At 41.0% G+C, this 21,302-nt stretch overlaps 1 protein-coding gene across 2 annotated transcripts in view; it reads left to right on the top strand.

Annotated features, from left to right (window-relative positions):
* Regnase-1 (Regnase 1) overlaps window positions 1-21,302 on the top strand; it is an 86,084-nt gene that overhangs the window by 50,967 nt on the left and 13,815 nt on the right. The window contains exons 1-2 of one of the 2 annotated variants that reach the window (XM_065239002.1): window positions 8,946-10,434; window positions 18,615-19,388. In XM_065239002.1, the coding sequence (XP_065095074.1) occupies window positions 10,405-10,434; window positions 18,615-19,388 (804 nt within the window). In that variant the 5' untranslated portion in view covers window positions 8,946-10,404. Of the gene's footprint in view, window positions 1-8,945; window positions 10,435-18,614; window positions 19,389-21,302 lie in introns of those variants that run through there. The other variant, XM_065239001.1, reaches the window with a different exon arrangement.

Raw genomic sequence — 21,302 nt, forward strand, 5'->3', positions numbered from 1 at the left:
GTTCACCACTTTATATTTCACTGCATTTTCAGACCGCATTCCAAAAATATCACTCAATTATGCCACTAAAATAGCATCCAAATGACCATCAATCGCGTGCTTGTGTCCACATTGTGTTAAGTGCACTTGAAAATGAGAGGAATGTTTAAATGTCACCAGTTGCTGTATAATACTCTTCCGGTTGCTGTTATTCAACTTAAATTTGACGTGCTTCAAGTTAATGATCATACCTTTTACCACACATATGCCTAAATGGTCCAGTTGGTATGGTTGACGCATATGAATCAGCGACTGCCGGTTCGAATCCCAAAATGCTAAGGTAATTTTTAAACTTATATTAACAATATAAATATGTTATTCCAATTAGTCAGCAACAAGTTAAAGTAGTTCCATATAAATGCATAAGATATGAAGCGGTCTTCCATTATTATTTTTGAAATAAAACTAGAAGGCTGAACAAGGGTTGGAAAAGACTGTGATTCAATGCCTTGAAAAGATTATAATGTATATTACTGTTAAGCTTTTAACTGATTATAATCGCCAGATTTAGATGTTTAAAAGCTGAAGAAAGGTTAACGTGGTCTATGTACAGCAATTATTCAATCTAACGCTGAATTGAAGTCGATTAATCAACACTTGTGAAGCATCAAATTGTTGCCTGGGTTGGTTCGATTACCATCCGATCTATTAATTTTTCGGGTTGGAAATTTCTCGACTTCCTTGGGCATAAGATAGTACAAGCATAGAAAACTCTAAATTACAATGTGGAAGTGCTTCAATAAGTTGACAGCAGGCAAATAGCTAATATGCTATAAGCTAAAAATGCCATTAAGCAATGATTTTTTTTTTATTTGTCGTGGATTATTGAAATCGCAGATTTCTTTTGAGAAATCGCGGATTTATGTTCATTAATTTATTTTATAAGGCTATCCAAAAAGTCTCCTCCATCAGAACGGGAGCCGCTTCTAGTGGTTTCATTGTATGGCAGTATCGCCAATGAGGAGCAGAGTGCTTCCATTGTAGCAATGGATGCAAATCGTGGTCAGCACTCACACTCTCATCACTAAATAGTTGCTTTTCAGAGTCGACGACGCATCGACCGAAAGAACTGCTGATGAAGAACAATGAGGAGGACCACACAATAATTGCTGCCTAGTTAACAGACGATCACGTGAGATTGGCCTGCTTCTATCGACAGCCAAGTGAACACTGAAAAATCGCGGATTTCGCGGATCCAATTTTGAAAATATTGTAACAACCCTGCATATAGCTAAACCTGGTTTAAGGCGAAGGTGAAGAAATCGGCCCTTGTTTAGGCTCCCTTTTTATGGCACAGACCTGTTGGTCCATTTTTATCTCGTTTAACTCGTTATAATTAAAGTTTAATGCTGTTTTAAAAATTGTTGAATGTATTCCTAATTGTTTGTGGGTGCTTGAGTTGTAAATTCAATATTTATTTTATGACGCGGTTATGGCATCCTGGCACGGAATTTAATGTCGTCTCACCTTTACTCTACCTCATTTTCTTAAAATATTTGATAGACAGGCGTCCCACAACTGCTTGACAAAGTGATTAATAGAGTTCTCCGAACGTCACCTGTCACAACACGGACTATCATTGAATGATAATATTCTCATGTAATCTACTGGAAACTTGCATAACTTATCGCAAAAGTAGCTTACTGAAAAAAAACGGCAAATCAATCAACAGCTCAGCTGCCCAACTGCATCATACACTGCTGATCAACGGCTGGGCTTCATAGAAGGTAAATACACGCCAAGAGATCCGCGATCTTCCCTCGTAATCGACTGGTGTGCGAAAGCACAGCAACCAAATGGTACACTACAAGACGCGAAGGCGTGTGTTACCCCCGGCCTTTTTCCCATCATATCCACTTAATACTGGCTGCATTACCATAATATATGAAATATTGACAAAATCATGATCCGGGAGAAAACGCTGCAGCTTCAGCTACATGCAGATAGCCGCCCCTTCCCTTCTCTCTCTCTCTCCCTATGTGTTCGATGATCATCTTTAATCGTTTTGCTTTTTCCCACTGACTGCAGCGCCGAAGCATCTCTGCTTCTGATCAATGGAAATGCCCACTCCACGAGGGGTCTTTCAATATTTTATGAATATTAAACTGCGCTGAAGTGCAACCAAAGTGCACCCCTCATTGGAAGTGTGCGCGTTGGAATGATACTTGGTGTGCAAGAAATTGTTGATAGGAGGATGGTGTGATGATTGCGGATGTCTGGACTGGACACTTCGTACGTAAGTGTTTGTAGCATCCTGTTGGTGGTTTTGGTATCCGAATTTAGTCAGTACTGGAATGTTTTGCCCATTAGATTGCACGGCGATTTAGATGATAAAATTACGAAGATAATATGCTAAATTTGTAATTATAGGGACACACTGTGACGGTCACAGTAGTCGGAGAAGTCATTTAACAATGCGCCGATAGAATCGTAAAACACTACTGTAGTACTGTGTAACAGACTTAGTCCAAATCGCATATAAGAATGAAATTCATCACATACATATATCATTTTTGCATCGTACATAAGTACAAATTAAATCGGAAAAAATCAAAAAAAACTCGCAAACTGAATGTGTGAATTACATAGCATAGCATAGTCCAAGTTGCACGATAGCGTATGTGGAACTCCAAACTGTTGTTGAGAAACAGACCCACCTCGATCCGTTGCTGTCAGATAGTAGTTTAGGATTAACCACACACTTAGAAAAATTCATGTAAATTTAGGTGCTCTGAGACTGACATATACGAGCGTCAATTTTGACATAAAGTTAAGTCATAATAGACGCGAACAGCACAATCAAACGTACTTTTCGTCGAGTAACAAACTTTTCAGCCTCGGAGCATTTAATTTTACATGACATGTTTGTTTACGTGTCATCTTTTATGTCAAAGATGGATTCTGTCACGTGTAAAATTAGGGATTTCTAAGTGTGCACTACCTCTTAGATAGAGGATGTGTCTTCTTCCAACAGATGAAACTATCCTGGCCACGTCCTTGCAACTGGTAGGGATGGGAAAGGAATGTTAGTTCGACATTTAGGGGAAATGGCTCTAATGTTGGCCTATGGACCTAAGATTGGGCTCATCGCTAAAAATCTGCTATTTATCAATTTTATCTAGATGAACGCGTCATTGAGACGCTACTAATGTATATTTGTGGTCGCTATTGAAAATTAAGTCCTTTTCCCTCATTGAGAAAGATGCAGAGAACTCTACGACCTCTTATAAATGTTACGGGAGGGGTATTTTAATGGGAAGGGTAAGCCAAATTATCCACTCAACCGGTGTTATTAGGAATCATTGTGTTAAATATGTAATGTAAGCTTGTTTATATATTTATCGAATGTTGCGGTCTGCTACCTTAATAAAAATTAAAATCCTTTTTAATAAGGTCTTCAGAATTATGCAGTATTTTCTCGAGTCGGCCTCTGATTCAGTAGTTCTCAAATATATACACCTCTTATACATAATAGATATCCATACAGTCAAAATCTTGTTTAGTAAATGCTGCATGAAATTCGGATGATTCCCGTGTTCGAGGATAATTTTTTGAAGGAGACGAGTTTGAATTTATACATTACGTTACAATTACATATATACAAATTGAATCGCATACTAGGTAATTTTATATTTGCACGTATATGGCCTCCACTTTTGTTGGTTAAGCTATTTTTCAATTTTATATAGGGTAAATGATGGCTTCGATACCCATTGGACTGTTTTCGGCAACCAAAATTTAAACGTTAATTTCGCTGTGTGAATGTATTTGAACGATTTCTTAGTCTTCCAGCTTTAATCTGATTACATTTTTTTTGACTTTATTAGAGAGATTTTTAGCCGTTGGCTAGTTCATCTCTATAAACTAGGAGGCCCCAGAAGCGGGTTTTGCCTCCAAATTTTGTTACGGAATTGGCTTACAATTCAAATGTACTCAAATAGAAGCAATTAAACCATATTCCAGTAAAAAGACTAACAATACAGGCAACGAAAAGAAAAAAAAGCAATCTGGTACATCAAAGTTATGTAGGGGTTTGAGAGAGATCGGAGCTCCAGCATCCAGAAAGTTAAAAGGACCCAAATGTTGTATAGCCCAGCGTCTTTGAGGAAATAAATAACTGTCGCTAAAGTGAAAGGTTCGTCGCCCAGTATGTCCCTAATGTTGTTGGGAAATGCGTACTGCTTCCGTAGACGTTGGTATTGCTGACACAGGCATAGGATGTGTTCGACCGCTGCAGTGGTTCCGCAAACGTAGCACATTCTGTGGAACTGCGTCCCAACAAAACTATGTAAGATCTTTGTATGGTCTGTCCTAAGACGAGAAACCACACCTTCTGGTCCCGTAGTTTCGACATATCCGTCCACTTGCTCGTCGTTCCTTTGATTTTTCGGATGAAGAGGGATTGGGATTGGCACCACTCTGCTTCCCAGGCTTCACACATTTTGCTGACTATCCATCGCTTTATTTCCTGTAGAGGCACTTCGTCGGTGTAACGGGGGCCAGCTGGTCCAGACCCTGCCAGGCTGTCGGCTTCGCTGTTTCCTGGGATACCGCAGTGCCTAGGGATCCAGGAAAACACCGTGTTCGGAGGTTTGGCCTCCACGATACCCTGTATCCAGGGGTGAGTCAGGGTCTCAGATGTAATTATCACGCTGTACGAATCGGATAGCACCAGTTTGGCCGGTCAGAGGGTGTTGTAACGGCAACAAAGATGGCCGCAGCTTCGGCGGAGAAAACCGAGCATTGTGGCGGTAGGCTGCTTCTCGTTGGTGCTGAAATTCCGTCTACTCCAATTCTCCTTAGCGCTGCAGAGTCATCTCCAGCCTAGAACCTGCTCTTTATCCGACTCTCGATTTTTGGTGGAGGCATGCGCCAACTTTTGTCTCCGTACCAGTAAACCTTGGCAGTCATGCGGAGGAGTCTGTTCCCCTCATCAAGCAGAAAGTTCCTGTCATTTTCGGAGGACATTGCTGTAAAAGCAGCGGCTTTCGTTGCAATTGCTGCGGTTATACGATAGCGGAAGGGCAGAATACCCGTTGACGGAAGAAGACCGGATACAATTCGAATGTAGGTGTTGAAAGTTGGTGTTAGTATCTGCACGCAGGCTTGCAATTGCTCATTATAGCTAAAATGCTATTTTTCGTAATTATGAAACAATGAGCTACTATAACGATTATTTTTATTTGTAAGATGCAAGAAGAGGTGGTAAAGTTTGTGTATGACATATAAAATTTGTCAATTTTGCTTTCAGAAGGTCACAACTAGTGATTAGCTGTAACGATGAGCAACGTGATGAGCGAGCAATCAGCGATCATAAAATCGTTAGTTGTGACCTTCTGAAAGCAAAATCGACAAATTTTATATGTCATACACAAACTTTACCACCTCTTCTTGCATCTTACAAATAAAAATTATCATTATAGTGTCTCATTGTTTCATAATTACGAAAAATAGCATTTTAGCTGTAATGAGCATTTGCAAGCCTGCACGAGCTTTTCGGTGGCGATGCACGTCATCTCAAGACCGTACAGTAGGCGACTATCGATGACGTCTCTTGCAACCCGGAAACGAGTGTCGTGATTGTTAGACCGGCGGGGGCGAGAGATGGTGCGGATCAAGTTGATCCTACTGCGGCAGTCGTTCTTGATCGCCTTAAAGTGCTGGTCGAAGTTGAGGGACCGGTCAACAAGTACCCCCAGAATACGGACCGTCTTCTTCAGTGGTATGGGCTGGCTTTGAACTTTGATCGGTGGCCCGCTGACACGGTGCCGGGATGGACACACGTGGCACCTGACGCTTTTGGTGGCCGAGAGCTGGTAACCTACCGCGCTGGACCACCTGGCTACAGCGGAGACTGCTGCCTGGGCCTTGATCCTGAAAAATGTGAACATTTTCCGGCAGTCCTCCGGAAAACTCCGTTAATGACCACAAGGAAGAGTGTAACGGCGATAACAGAACCTTGTGGGACGCCATCTGAGAAATTTTAAATTAAGTGAATCATGGGTCCACACAGTCCCCAGTTGACAAGCTGTTCTAAGACTAGGGGCGTCCACGTCCTGTTTAAGGCCTTCGATATATCCAGCGAGACGATCTCGGTGTGGAGACTGCTATGATATGATTACATCTAATTACATTTTTACGTCTGAGCACACCTGTTATACCAGATTTTTTTCAAGTATAACATACGCACCAAATTTCGAGTTGCCGATAATAGAACAGCTGGTTAACACGCAGTTCAAATGGAAAGGTTGCCGAAGAAAAAGAGGCTGCCGACAATAGTCACACTTACCTGAGAAGTATGGAGCGTCTTAAAACCGTTTTCGACCCGTTTTGGATAATTCTGTCGATTTGAATGGATATGCTATTCAGCAGATGAATTTAAACAAACAAACACGTGATACAGTGTATCTCAAAATTGATCGTACAGTAGTATGGTTTTTATCTAATTTCCTACCTACTAAGCACATCCCGCACTTTACCTCTCTTTTTTGAAAGGGTTTGAACAAAACATGGAATGTATTCAACAAAGAAAAACTTAAATTTATTCACCTTTCCATACGTACCGTTGAATTTGAAAAAGAGTGAAACAATTATGAGATATTATTAAAATCTAACACTGCTTCTTGATTCTAAATTCATCCTACGAGTTTCAATTCCGTCCTAACGCATTGAAACGCCATTAGATTTTGTTCGTCCTACGTATGATGGTAGAAAAAGTGGATTCGCTAGGAGCGCTTCTTTTGTTTTGAGAATTTTACACTCATTAAATATTCATACAATGCGCTGTAATTGGCTTTAAGTTGTTGCTTATGAACTAACGGATCGGAACAAACGTTTTATTGATTTGTGCACGGTGAAATCATTGATATTATTGATAATTTATGCTCGAAAACGGCTCTGAAAGCACAAGTTAAAGAGATGCGTCTCTGAATTTTTGGCAGCTGACTCAGCATACATTTATTATTTATTGGCTCAGTATTGGGCATAGTTAGAGCAATTAAGGTAAACGCTTTTTTCTTGAAAAACCTTATTTTATTGCAAACATAAGTTTTTGAAATTTTGCTCATTATTAGTCGTAAATCTGCCACTAATTCTACTAAAATTCGTCCACTACGTAAAAAGTTTAAAATCGAGCGTTTTACTAAAATAAATCTAACTTCGTCGCTCATTCATCATTTATCCTCAGTAACAACATACATTCTGAAACTAGAATTGTTTTTTTTTTATGGTTCTGACATTGAAAAATTTTGCAAACCCTAGATTTTGGAGAAATTTTCAAGAATCTGGAATGAAAATGAATGTTCAAGACATCGGAGAATAAATAATATTTTCCAAGAACCCATATAACAAATAAGGGCTTTTGAAAAGTTTTACAGCTTGTGACTTAAATGAATTAATTTGATGAGAATTTTCTGGGATCTCCAGGGGTAATTTAAAAGGATTTCAGAGGACAATTCCAACAGGAGAATTTTTAGGAAAATTTGAATTCTTTTCAAGTTAGTTCTGTTGAACTCCAATTTCCAAGTGAAAAGTAAGGAGAATTCCAAGGTAGGGGAAACACTCCTATAGGTACGTTAGAAGCGTTAGGTTCTTATAGTTGTGCATGGAGACTCAATACACAACTATAGGAACCTAACGCTTCTAACGTACCGCAACTATAGGAGCGTTTACCCTAATTCCAAGAGAGTTTTGACTAATATTGTAGCCATTTTGAGAATAATTCTAAGGGATTTGTAAGGAGATCTCCATGGTACTTGTGAGTGGAACTGGACGATAATTCCAAAATCATTATTTGGAAAGGAACGAAATTTTGAGATAAATTTCAAAGGAATAATTAGGAGAGTTTGAAGGCTATTTCTGCAATACTTTTTAACGATCTCAAAGATGAGTTTCTAGAGAATTATGAGGAGCATTTCGCAGCCCCCCTCGTAACGTATTTTGCTATTCCTAATACATGGCCGGTCAGAAATTGGCTCTCTCCCCTCAAATGCTACGTCATTTATGTATGTTACCTAAAAGCTCTTTCAATGATCAGTCGTGGAATTGCTCAAAAATCACTAAGCTGAGGGCAGGTTTACTATTCCAGTGGGGTCATAAAAGTGAAGAAGACGGAGATGTCTTGAAATATTTAGGATTTCTGACGTCACAAAGCACATGTTGGAACTTGGAAGCAGGTTCAATCTCGTTTGCATTTTCCAGTGGCATGAAACCACCGCACATCATTCTGCTCCATGATCTGAAATCACTTGTCCTACTGCCTTTTGTTTCTGTGTTGTGTAATTTTCGGTTGCCACTGCTTTCTGACATCGTTATCTACTCTGACTTGTTTGTTTCCAGTTTTGTAACCAACAGAAGACATACGCATTCAAGTCAAGTGATGTATGTTGTAATAAGATGTGCTAATCTTTTGATGTTTTGCTATTCATATTGATGGAATATCGAAGCAACCTGTTAATTTTGCCATTGAATCAGAATATGCCTCTGTGCCAAAAAATTTAAAATCGAAGACAATGTTGGATTCAAACTAAATGTAAAGGGTTTGACGGCTGCTCACAAGTACATTCAGGAACTTCTATTCCACATACTGGCTGATTCCCATCCGGTGCATAATACCCTGTCCCTCTACTACGGGAATAATTATGTACATCTTCCCCCCCATCATCACCAAGCTCCAAACCCACTCACAGTCCTCATGAGGTGAGCTCACAACGCAGAGCGCACCTCTGACTGCTGTGTGAGAAGGACTGAACATTCACATCGCCCCGCGCCCGCGGTGAGAGAGTTCGGCATCTCTGGGTTCGTGTGGGGTGGAATCCCCCCGAACCGAACGGCCGCCGATCTTGGGGACGACGGAGCACGGTGAGAAAGCTGAATTAAAATTTTGCTACGTCAAATGAATGGAAAACAGTTGTGCTCCGTTGCTCAAGAAGTGCTGGTCGAAACCGCAGTTCGTCGCGCGTTTGATGATCGTTCGCCTTGCTTTGTTATTTTTGATTGGCCGGTTGCATAGTATTGCTTCTTACATTCGGTTTTTTTTTGTGGCTTTCCATGGGAGCACAATACTGAGAAGAGAGCTGAAGTTGGATAATCCAACGATCAAGCGAGTGCCTTATGGTAGATGCCGTTTCAGGATTTGATGGTTGGAGGAGATATGGGAAAAAATATTAACAAAGCATCAAGCAGTGTTGAAATGTGTGATTGAAAAATAGAATAAATCAGAAGAGCAAAGGAGAAGTGTGGTATTTTGTAAAGCGGATCGTTGAAAAGAAAAGTGATCGCCCGAGTGTAACTGCACCGAAAGAGGATGTTGATTCGTGTTAGCAATAATCAGCCGGAGAAGAAGAGTCAAGGTAGCGCAAACAAAATTGCTGACGAGAGCTCTGAGTACAGTGAAGTGTAGTGCAAATATTTTCGTTGAATAATTTCATCCTGTCTACTGACGACGACGACGACGCCGCCGACGGTATATCAATTGAATGCTAATATTGAGTGATTTGAGCTTCAATGTGCATGCTAATGTTCGTGGACTCAAAGTGAACGAGATCTTTGATTGAGAGTGATCTTAGTACTTGCTGACGTCACATACACACACTCCAGGCAGAGTAGAGTCGTAGTAGGCGTCGAAGATCGGAATCTTTAGGGTGTCGACGTAATCGCGAATGAGAGGGAGTAGGTACATATGTACTTCATTCCACCTAGCGAAAACATCAACAACAATCATCATTCATCGGGCAAAGCTCTGCTCCGAGAGGCAACACGTTGAGATCGTTAGTTCGGTTCGATCGTCATCAGATGCTCCTACCACCCCTCCGACCGAGTCACGCTTAGTCAGCGCCCGAGAGTCGCACCCTACCTTGTGCCCGTATTCCGTTTCGTCACGCAAGGGTTCGCTGCGAGAGCTAGTTGGTTTCAGATCCCCCCATTGAATCAGTTCACCTGCGGCACGGTCAACGGCTCCGGATCTTGCGAGTTGTCGTTTGGTGAGACGTCTTCGGGTGGAGAGAGAAAGGGAACGGCAGCGTGCTGTTTTAGAGACTTGGGACCCTCCTCGGTGGCGCAAAAACCGGTTGGGTCGTCTCTGACGAGCTGACCTCTTCTTCGTTGCCTTTGCTTCAGCAGCGCCGGACTGGTTCATTCAAGCAGATATACCTAGGTGGTAACAAGCGCGAAGAACCGCCACGGCACACACACACACACACACATAGAGTGAATGGGTCATTTGCAAAGCGGATCTTGTGCGCTACGATAAATATTACACGGAGAAAACTGCGACTGAAAGACGAGACACAGAAAGTTCCTATTTTGCTAACGAAGGAGTTTATAGGAGGAGGATTATATTTATTAGACCGGCTGAGAGATTGGAAGATGCTTATCACCACTAACTACAGTCAAAAGGTAATTTATGGCATGATATACCACGAACACGTGTGAGATTGTTATCTTGTTTGGTTGACTGACTCAGCAGGATGTCGATATTTCTGTTTTTCGAATTCTATTTGTATCACAGAAAGTTTAAATTTATAACTGAACGTTAAATACGCATTTTAGTAAATGGAAGCCGTTATCTCTCTATTTGGATTAGCCTTGTATCAATGGGTTTCCAAACCCGAAATTTATTCAATCACTATTTCACCAAATCACACTGGTCTTAACGACATGATCGTTTGTAATTACGCCAAAATTTTTAACTTTAGGTATTTAGTAAGTTGAGAGAAGTTTCTTGACATTTATGACTACGTGTTTTGATGGTATTATTGATTAATCCCCCAACAAAAAAAATATTTTTTAACAAATGTTGAGATAGACAGAAGGTGTCTTCTGCAAAGTTGTAGTAATTGTTAAATCACTAATCTTCAATCTCTTAGCGCTATCGTGCTAATGAGTATTATTTGTAGGCTGTCCCTTAAAATCTTAATCCTTAACTTTTTCGGTGTAATTTTAACAGGCTTGAGATGTTCTAAGGATTACTTTTCCTAATAAAAAACAAAACATCGTTTCTTAGTATGGAGTTCAAAAATTGGCCAATTTTGATTAAACAAACTAATTCTTTGAACATCTCAAACCTGTAAAAATTTCACACACAAAGTTAAGGACATACGTCTGATTTTAAGGGATCGTCTACAAATAACGCGCTACTATTACATCACATACCCACTACCAGCCCTGGAAATCTCAAAATCCAATAAATTATATTCATTAGTTTCGTTAATTTGACGTATTGCTGAGGATTCATCGAAGATTGTACGTATTTTCAATAATTATTTTATGTTTTGGGGGCAGTGGTGGCACAAGTCCTGGAGTTTAACATTTTTTCCTTAACATTTGATACTTTTTGCGATAACCATTGTGACGACATACAAAAACAAACTGGCAAGCGGCAAAAATGTCATGACATTTCTTAACTGTTTTCTGCCAGCGACAGAACATTTTCGCACAAAGAAGCAGACAAGACCGGCGGCGCGCGCGACATAAATTTATGTCGTGTAGAATTTTGCTGATTTCTGGCTTATTACTGCATTTATTTGATGTTTATTGCATGGAATTAAAAGATAAGAATGAAGACTGACCACTCATAAGCATTGATGTTAAAATTATGCGTAAATAAGGGAGTTGGTAATTTACTGTCACACGCAAGCCTGCAGCTAAAATTTCATTACAATAAACAGTTTGGAAAAATCAGGCTGCGAGATTTTATTCATTCTCTATCTCCGCTGTTCGCTTGGAATGTAGTTATAAACGGTCGCCCGTGTGCTGGCTGTTTTGTTTCGGTCTGGACGATGGTTTTTCAAAAAATGTACTGTTGCCACCTCTGTTTGGGGGTCAAATGAACAGTTCACGATGGGGGTAAAATGAAAAGTATGCACATTGTTCATTTTTCCTCCATCATATGTTCATTTTACCGCCAGCTCCCCTATGAATTTTTGAAATTTTGTATTTTTTAAATTAAAATTGCTCAATAATTTAATTCAGTGTCAGATTGTATTAAGTCTTGCTTAAGTCTTGGATAAGAGTAAAGTACAGTGGTCATCATGATATCGACCATGTTGTTTGATCATGTACCCTACACCGTGTTACCAGATCAAAATTATCCACATCCCTTAGGGCCCGGGGAAAACAACCCGCGATACCCGTTAGAGATGTCTTAGCTAGCCGAGATCTCGACTATTTGAATTAAATTTATGTGTTTTTAAAACGAATGAATCTGAGGATTTAGTAGTTAGTGTCATCTTGTGTTCTCCCAAGTTGTTAGCTACCCATCGGTGTACCCCCATGTTTGTCTTTCTCATCAGTATTTCGCTTAGTTCGAGATAAAGAGCACATTGCTCTCCAAACCTTGTGTTCTCAATCTCTACCATGCCATCCATTTGTTACAATTTGTTACATCTAACTTCGAGATAGCCGCGAGTAATCGGCCCCCGGTTTACTAACGTTAGTTTTAAGTAATTTTGTGATCTAAACAATGAATATCGCCATCATCCCCTCGTCATCCCTCCCAAACTGAGGAGTTTTGTTAAGAGAGATGATCAACCCGATTCGTACCTTCCTCAAAGTAGTCCTTGCTCGCTTTCTAGTCTCTAGATACAATTTTCACACTGTCGCACTCTAACGGAACTTTCAACTCTATACTTCCATCTCCTCATCTATCGTATAAAATAACCACTTTGACGCTTAGCATCTTCAACTATGTCAAAGTTGCCAATTTTGTATGAAAATCGGCATGCGCTGCTATTATATCGAACAGCACTGTACCTACAAGCTAATATGTTGGCCTATGGATCTAAGATTGGCCCCATCGCTAAAAATCTGATATTTATCAATTTTATCTAGATGAACGCGTCATTGGAACGGTACTTATGGATATTTTTGGTCGCTATTGAAAATTTAGTCGATTGCTGAATTTATGTATGGGCCCAAATAAGGGGCATTTAGGCCGGTATCGCAGCCGAACTCATCAAGATGGGCCCAGAAAAGTTGGCCACCTGCCTGCACCGGATGATAGGATCTGGGAAACAGAACAGCTACCGGAGGAGTGGAAGGAGGGGGTAATCTGCCCCATTCACAAGAAAGGCGACCATTTGGAATGTGAGAACATCAGAGCAATCACCATTTTGAATGCCGCCTACATAGTGCTATCCCAGATCATCTTCCGTCGTCTATCACCTAAAATGACCGAGTTCGTGGGAAGTTATCAAGCCGGCTTCATTGACGGCCGATCGACAACGGACCAGATCTTCACCGTACGGCAAATCCTCCAGAAATGCCGTGAATACCAGGTCCCAACGCATCATTTGTTCATCGACTTTAAGGCGGCATACGACAGTATCGACCGCACAGAGCTATGGAAGATCATGGACGAGAACGGCTTTCCTGGGAAGCTGATCAGACTGATCAAAGCAACGATGGACGGTGTGCAAAACTGCGTAAGGGTTTCGGGTGAACTATCCAGTTCATTCGAATCTCGCCGGGGACTGCGACAAGGTGACGGACTCTCATGCCTACTCTTCAACATTGCTCTAGAAGGTCTAATGCGACGAGCCGGGCTCAACACATTATCGCAAGAACATTTGGAACGGTGGCAGAACTATACACCCGCCTGAAACACGAAGCAGCAAAGGTCGGACTGGTGGTGAGTGCGTCAAAATCAAAGTACATGCTAGTAGGCGGAACCGAACATGACAGGATTCGTCTAGGAAGTAATGTCACGATAGACGGGGATACTTTCGAGGTAGTGGAGGAATTCGTTTACCTTGGATCCTTAATGACGGCTGACAACAATGTGAGTCGTGAAATACGAAGGCGCATCATCAGTGGAAGTCGTGCCTACTACGGGCTCCAGAAGAAACTACGGTCAAAAAAGATTCACCCCCGCACCAAATGTACCATGTACAGAACGCTAATAAGACCGGTGGTCCTCTATGGACACGAGACATGGACTATGCTCGAGGAGGACCTGTAAGCACTCGGAGTTTTCGAGCGACGTGTGCTAAGGACGATCTTCGGCGGTGTGCAGGAGAACGGTGAGTGGCGGCGAAGAATGAACCACGAGCTCGCTGCACTCTACGGCGAACCCAGCATCCAGAAGGTGGCCAAAGCCGGAAGGATGCGGTGGGCAGGGCATGTTGCAAGAATGCCGGCAAAAACCCTGCAAAGTTGGTGTTCGCTACTGATCCGGTTGGCACAAGAAGGCGTGGAGCGCAGAGAGCACGATGGGCGGACCAGGTAGAGCATGATCTAGCGAGCATTGGGCATGACCGAGGATGGAGAGCGGCAGCCGCAAACCGAGTATTGTGGCGTACAATTGTTGTTTATGTCTTATCTTAAATGTGATGTTGTACAAATAAATGTATGTAGGCCGACATTACATCCATTTTCCCTATAGTATAATACTTTTTTCTCAGAAGTCTAATCGATTTTCAGTCTTTGGCAAAGTTTTTCTGAATAGTATTCCCAATCTATTTCCGAGATGTGGTGAAATTTGAGCAATATTTCGGTTCGTTTCGTTTCTCATTTACAGGGGTTACTCAAAATGACTAGGATAGGCAAATTTTTGGTCAACTTTGGAGTATTGTAACTTCGTCAAATATGATCCGATTTTAAATCTTCCAAGAGCATTTGACTGAAAAACTAATATTGTTTTACGGTGCAGCCACGAAAATAATCCTGGTCACCGGGTACCGGAGATATTTTGGAGATTTTATATATGATGCTGGTTAAAAATATATAGTTTTAGAAAAACCATTTCTTAAGCGAATTATATGCCAAGAACTAAAATCGGCTTATAATCAACAGAGATATGACCATTTCCCTGGAATCGGTTCTGGTGGAGGGTTCTGAATGCGGGCAGATCATTTAATCACTCAAAGCATGCCGTGCGACAGCTCTTTCTTCATGGTTTCGCGTCAATAGACTTTCGATAAACTTTAAATGCATAATTGAACATATTGGCCACTCTCGGAACTTCCGGTATGCCTCCGGGGAACCTGGAGTAGGGGACAATTGTATTTTTACACCAAAACATGCCGTGCGACAGCTCATTCTTCATGGTTTTTAATGAATAGGCATTCATTAAACATCAAATGGATCAGTGACCACATTGACCGCTCTTGGAATCACGGGATACCCCCAAGGGAAATTGTAGCAGGGGACAATTGCGTTTTTACTTTAAAATATGCCGTGCGACAGCTCTTTCTTCATGAATTTTCATGAATATTCTTTCTATAGACTTAAAGTGAATCATTGACCACATTGGCCGCTCTCGGAACAACTGGGATGCACCTGGGAGAACCTGTAGCAGAGGACAATTGAGTTTTAATTCAAAAACGTGCCGTGCGACAGCTCTTTCTTCATGGATTTTCATGAATATACTTTCTATAGACTTAAAGTAAAACGTTGACCACATTGGCCGCTCTCGGAACCACTGGACAATTGTGTTTTTACTCATAAAACATGCCATGCGATAGCTCTTTCTTCATGGATTTACATGAATATGCTTTCTATAGAATTGAAGTGGATGATTGACTACATTGGCCTTTCCGGAGTCACTGGAATCCCCCGGGGGAACCTGTAGTAGGCTGAAATCACATTTTTGCACAAAACAATGCCATTGGGGGGCTAAATCTGGTACCCGCAGATGCCCCAGGATAACATGTAAAAGGAACATTGTATTTTCACTTCACAATGCCGTTCGACAGCTCGAACTATATGAAGTCTTGAAATGGACCATTGACTACTAGCAGTGGATGGGGAGGTTAGGTCTTTAAACTCTGGTTGTAGACCAGTGATGCAAAATATCATGACACTCACGTGACACTCGTCTTCGCATCAACCGACTATCGCTGACAGATCGTTTTGTCACGCAGTGAGAGTTAGAGCCATGGCAAACAACAATCACCAGTAATGGTCGCTGCTCACAAGCAAAACGTTACAATCGCTGCTGATGATGAAAAGCACAACGAAAACAGTGAAAACTTCTGCAGTACGATCATGAGAAAAAGCGAAACGACAGAAGAAAATGAAAACAATGCCTACGCATTCCAAGTTCATCTCGGCAGGCGCGACTGTGTGAGTTACAAACAAAGCAGGCAACATGAAACGGAAGCTGTTGGGTTCACTCACCAACACACTCACATAAGCAAGCAAAGCAGCAACTGCTTCAAAACGAGCACAGATGAGTGTCGTGATTGTCGGGAATGACCAGATCGGTGATGGATCACAACAGAAGACGACATTCATCAGTTGCTTTTTACTTCTTTCGTCAACTTTATGGATGGTCATGGAGAGAGCTTCGACGAGCACATTGATAGGAATGTACAAAGCGTTACTACCATCAGCTGTTTGGCGATCGTGATTGTGATAGGTCGCAACTCTGTTGTAGACCAATAAAAGTCTCTCTTGTATTAATGTAAGTTGTAGCAAGAGCACAACAACAACTCTTTAATGAACAAAATGACTATCGACGTCAGCTCTGGAGAAGTTCGCCAGCACTTTTGTGCTCTCTAGTGATTATCAGTGAGTGCCATTTCCTGCCTTTGAAATAAAAAAATAGTGACAGTGCGAACAAACCATTATTATTTGAAAAGTTGTGCTTTTAATCTGGGTTCCAAAGCTATTTGCTATTTGCAAAGCTATGTATTATTTATGAATTATTATTTATAAATTAAGAATGCCATTTAAAATTTTATCCGGCCCATGTGTGTTGTTAATGGGTGCGAATCCTACGCAGGTGTGGAAGCTGCCTTCCTGCACATTCGGTTGCCGTCAATGGATGGCAATCGATGTCCGTCGGTGATTGGCACTAGATTGCGGAACAGAGACCGACGTTAAATAAAGGAAAATAAATTTAAAATTTTATGAAAATGTTATAATGGAGCCGTCTTATATGATGTTGGACCACCATTTGCTTCAATAACAGCTTGGATTCGTCTGGGAATTGAATCATAGAGTTTTTGGATGGCTTCTAGTGGAATATTGTACCATTTTTGGATCAGAAGATGTTCAGGCGTTTTTAACGACGATGGAGGAGTAAAAACGCTTCGAAATTTGAGGCCTTGGTTGGTTCCCTTAACACATAATGCAAGAGCAGTGGGGAGCAGGGGGTAGTGATCCACCATACAATTTGGACCCACCCCAGTGGACATAGTTGATTGGCTTAAATGTTTGAAGCTTGGAATTGTTCAAAAGATTTACTCGAATATTCTTCTAAATAACCTTGTGGTGTTTGTTAAGCTTTTGTTTTTTTTCTTAATAAATTTGCTAATTGAATTCGAACACGCTTGCATCAACGGCAGCAGGAGCTCCGTGAAGTAGTTATTAAGAGCACGATAACATTATTGTAAACAAGCTGCCAACCTGAACGATGCGACGAAAGATGAGCGCTTCTGAGATAACATCATCCATCTGCAGTCTACACTGCATCAGCAGCGGCGAAGATTGTGTTATTTAAATATTGCTAAGCATACACACTTTAGGCGGATGTTTACTTATTCTCAGCTTTTCGGAGAGCTCGTATTTTGCGCTGCCATTATCTGACTCACACACAGCGTTCTGATTGCGTCGTTGAGCAATTCCTGCGCACTGCCCGTAGAAGACAGTCGGTCAGTAGGTAGGTATTGTTGTTTTGCTGCAAAACCTCAGCCGCGGTTTCTACATAAAAAAAAACCAGTCTTGTGTGCTGTAGTGAGAACTAGCTGCAGGTATGCGAACGCCTCAAAACAAACAGTTTACCCCACATGAGGAATGTGTCTTGCTCTTGCATGACGACAGTTAGTACAGGTCTAGAGATAAAGTGTATGATGTAGTGTGATGGAAAAATGGGTACTTTGTCAATCAATCTTGCCAATAAGGGGTACTGGGGTGACTTAATTAATACGCTATCGATTGGCTGCCAGCAAGGTGTAGCTAGCCAGATAGGCGTTATTGTCATGCTAATTGAGAAAGGAATAAAGAGGCAACTTGAATGCGGGGCCTGGCGAGCTTATTGACTGATTGCACAGTGTTTTATGAACCGGGAAGGTGCTGAATAAATGGCATAATTGACATAAACCTGTCTTAAATTGCTACGTGGGCTCAAGTTTCAATCGATGGAAGTATCACAGTATCTGTCTTTTTGATAGCATTACATGAATAACATTTGTTTTTCTATCCCTCGTTGTATATTTTCCATCTTCATATGCAAAAATGGTAGTTTTGTTCCTTATTGCAAAATATAAGACACGTTTTTTTTTTGTCATTGGGGTGACCATTTTCATGTTAAACTGGTCCAAACAATTATTTTTAATTACCTTTCATTAAATATTTTGATTTTTGAAATCGGCCCAATGGTTCAAAAGCTATGAATTTTTGAACAAATCTTTTTAAAAAAGGACGATTTTTTGGATCACTCTAACATGGAAATGGTCACTCTAATGACAAAAAAAACGGGTCTATTTTTTGCAATAAGGAACAAAACTACAATTGTTTATGATATTCTGGGAACCACTATATCGTTTTTGAATAAATAACAGCCTTCTTTTGGAGCACGACCCCCCCCAAATCTACACTGATAACTAACGGAAATCGTATTCTCTCTTCCGCAGCAATACCTGGACTCACTATGCGTAACCGAAGCCGAGGACTCCAGCTACGACAGCGACTGCGACGGAGATGACCTCTCACACCAGCAAGTGTCCCGGACTACCAGTGACACGCTGGGCCAAGAGTTTGCCGAATATGTCAGTCATTCGCCATCGTCGGTGACGGTAGTGGACTCCCAGCAGCTGGACCGATCGCCCGGATATACCCAGCGCGTAGAATTTGCACTTAAACTAGGTTACACGGAACGGCTAGTCCAGGCGGCACTGCAGCGACTTGGTCCCAGTCCTGCCCAGAATGAGCTGCTTGCTGAGCTGATCAAGCTGGGATCGCAGCCCGGAGCCAAGGGTTCCGGTGAGTTCAGCGTCGACGGTGGTCTCAGTGATTCACTGTTGATAACGTCGTCGGAATATGGAGCACCGCCCGGAACGGGGAGTAACACTCATGCGATAATCGGTGGTAGTAGTGTCAGTGCCAGTGAAGAATCTCTTCGTCCAATAGTGATAGATGGTAGCAATGTGGCCATGAGTCATGGCAATAAAGAAGTGTTTTCGTGTCGGGGCATACGGTTATGTGTGGATTGGTTCAAGAATCGAGGGCACAAAGATATTACGGTGTTTGTGCCCAAGTGGCGCAAGGAAAGTGCCCGACCGGATAATCCAGTCAAGGATGGTGAAATCCTGAACGAGCTGGAGAAGGAACGAATGTTGGTGTTTACTCCTTCGCGATTGGTGGGTGGCAAACGCATGGTGTGCTACGACGATAGATATGTTCTAAAGGTGAGTAAACCATTAGTCATTGAAAGTATCGCTTGCGGTTGCTGCTTTGTTGACTCATTAGGAAGGTGTGATTGCGACTGTTTATTTGTTTGCCACAAATTGTGATTTTAATCTACATGCTCAGATGACGAAATATTGTTCTACGGTGTGTCGCAGTTCATGTTGAATTCGTTCCTGGAAAGTTGGCTGCCAGATAAACTGATTTAAATGAAATTGAATGTCGTCGTCAGCTGTTGAAAACAATTACCCGGTTGTGTGGTTGGATACAGGTTCTCACTAGTTTTTTTTTTGTTTCACGCAATTGACGAATGTTGCGTTTATTTGAAAGACTTTCTATGTAAATGATTAATGAAAAGATAATATTTATAACAAGTTAAGGTTAAGTGATTCATACAACTCGTCAGAATTTTGAATGGATTGCTTTTGCCATCGTAATTTTTTTTTAAGGAAAATCATCTCATAATAAGTTAATAGAACTAGCGCTGCAACATGTATGAATCATAGCCGCACAGTTTTTTTTTTGTAGGTTTCAGTCTTAGTCTAAGTTTGTTAATAGGATCGTTAACCTAGTAAGTAATTTAAGTGCCACATTATGCAAGTTAAACTCTATAATGTGGGCCATGATTTGTCATGGAGACTCAAATGGTGGCGAAGATTCAAATGCACCAGCCACATTTAGAACGATATGGGTTAAAATGTTTACCCAATATGGTGGATACACTAATTTTCGTTCATATTTAAATGCTCTATCGTAAAATTAAACGTTAACGATGCGCTATGTAAAACCCCTATTAAATTTGTAAATTAAAAGTCTATTGGAAACCTGCGTCTGAAAACTTTCAGCAATTGCTTTCAGTTTTGGTAGACAAAAAACACCGCACATCAGCTTCAATGTCTAGTGTAGTAAACTCTTTCGTTTTAAATTGCAACATTGCAGAAAATACAGATCTTAAAAAAAAAACTTGATGCGAATGGCAGCAGCACTTGCAAGGCTAATTCCACAATATTACCAAGGACCAAGTCCAAGGTAGACGACAGGATAGCCAATAGACTGATGCAAAATTTGAAATGTTTGCTCCACAGTGCTCAAACGGTTCCAAATCAGGTCCTTATTAGCCTCCCAAAATTTAAACTCATGTGGTAAGAAACTGACTTGGCACAAACCTTTTGAAGTTTATGTGGAAATTACTATGAGAACACCAAACATCGTCTTCTTTCTCTTTTCCATATTGTACTGTTAACAAGTTTCATCACTATTCTTATGGGAAATTTTCTCAGCTACAACTTTGTGGAAGATCGTTTTTCAAATTAAATGGTTATTAATTGTTTAAGAGATTGTAGAGGCATGATTAAGCAGCAGTATTGTGGGCAACACTATATTATGCAGTGTGACATGCACGTTATTTCCAAACAACCCAAATTTGAGTACGATCTACTCATATCCATCGCAACTAGGACTATTGAAAATTAAGTAAACAAAGTCGGGATTGACAAGATGACGGATGGACAACATCAGTCTCAACTTTGTTTACTCAATTTGAAGTAGGCCTACTTGTGCCGGATATGAGTAGATCGTACTTAAATTTGGGTTGTTTAAAAAGAGCGTGTAGTAGCCATGATTTTTTGTATATTCTACGCGCCAGAAACACCAATGTTGCCTGCTGGACAGTTGATATAGCATAATCATAAGACATCATTGACTTGAATCATTGATAGCGTTTGTTCCTTACATTTAATCGAACAGCGGTCTTGAACAAAGTTGTAGCTGAGAAAATTTTCAACACGCCTAGCTATCATTTTCTAAAGCAGAGTGAACGGGTGAATTTTGAGATATAAAGGGTGTCCACGATGAAATTGCCACACTATGAAATTGCTCTAACTTTTTAACCGTTGGGTAGAATTTAATGAAAATTT

This window comes from Ochlerotatus camptorhynchus, unplaced genomic scaffold (genome assembly GCF_037179485.1).
Source record: "Ochlerotatus camptorhynchus isolate MF236.1 unplaced genomic scaffold, CSIRO-AGI_Acam_v1.1 ptg000046l, whole genome shotgun sequence".
NCBI lineage: Eukaryota > Metazoa > Arthropoda > Insecta > Diptera > Culicidae > Ochlerotatus > Ochlerotatus camptorhynchus.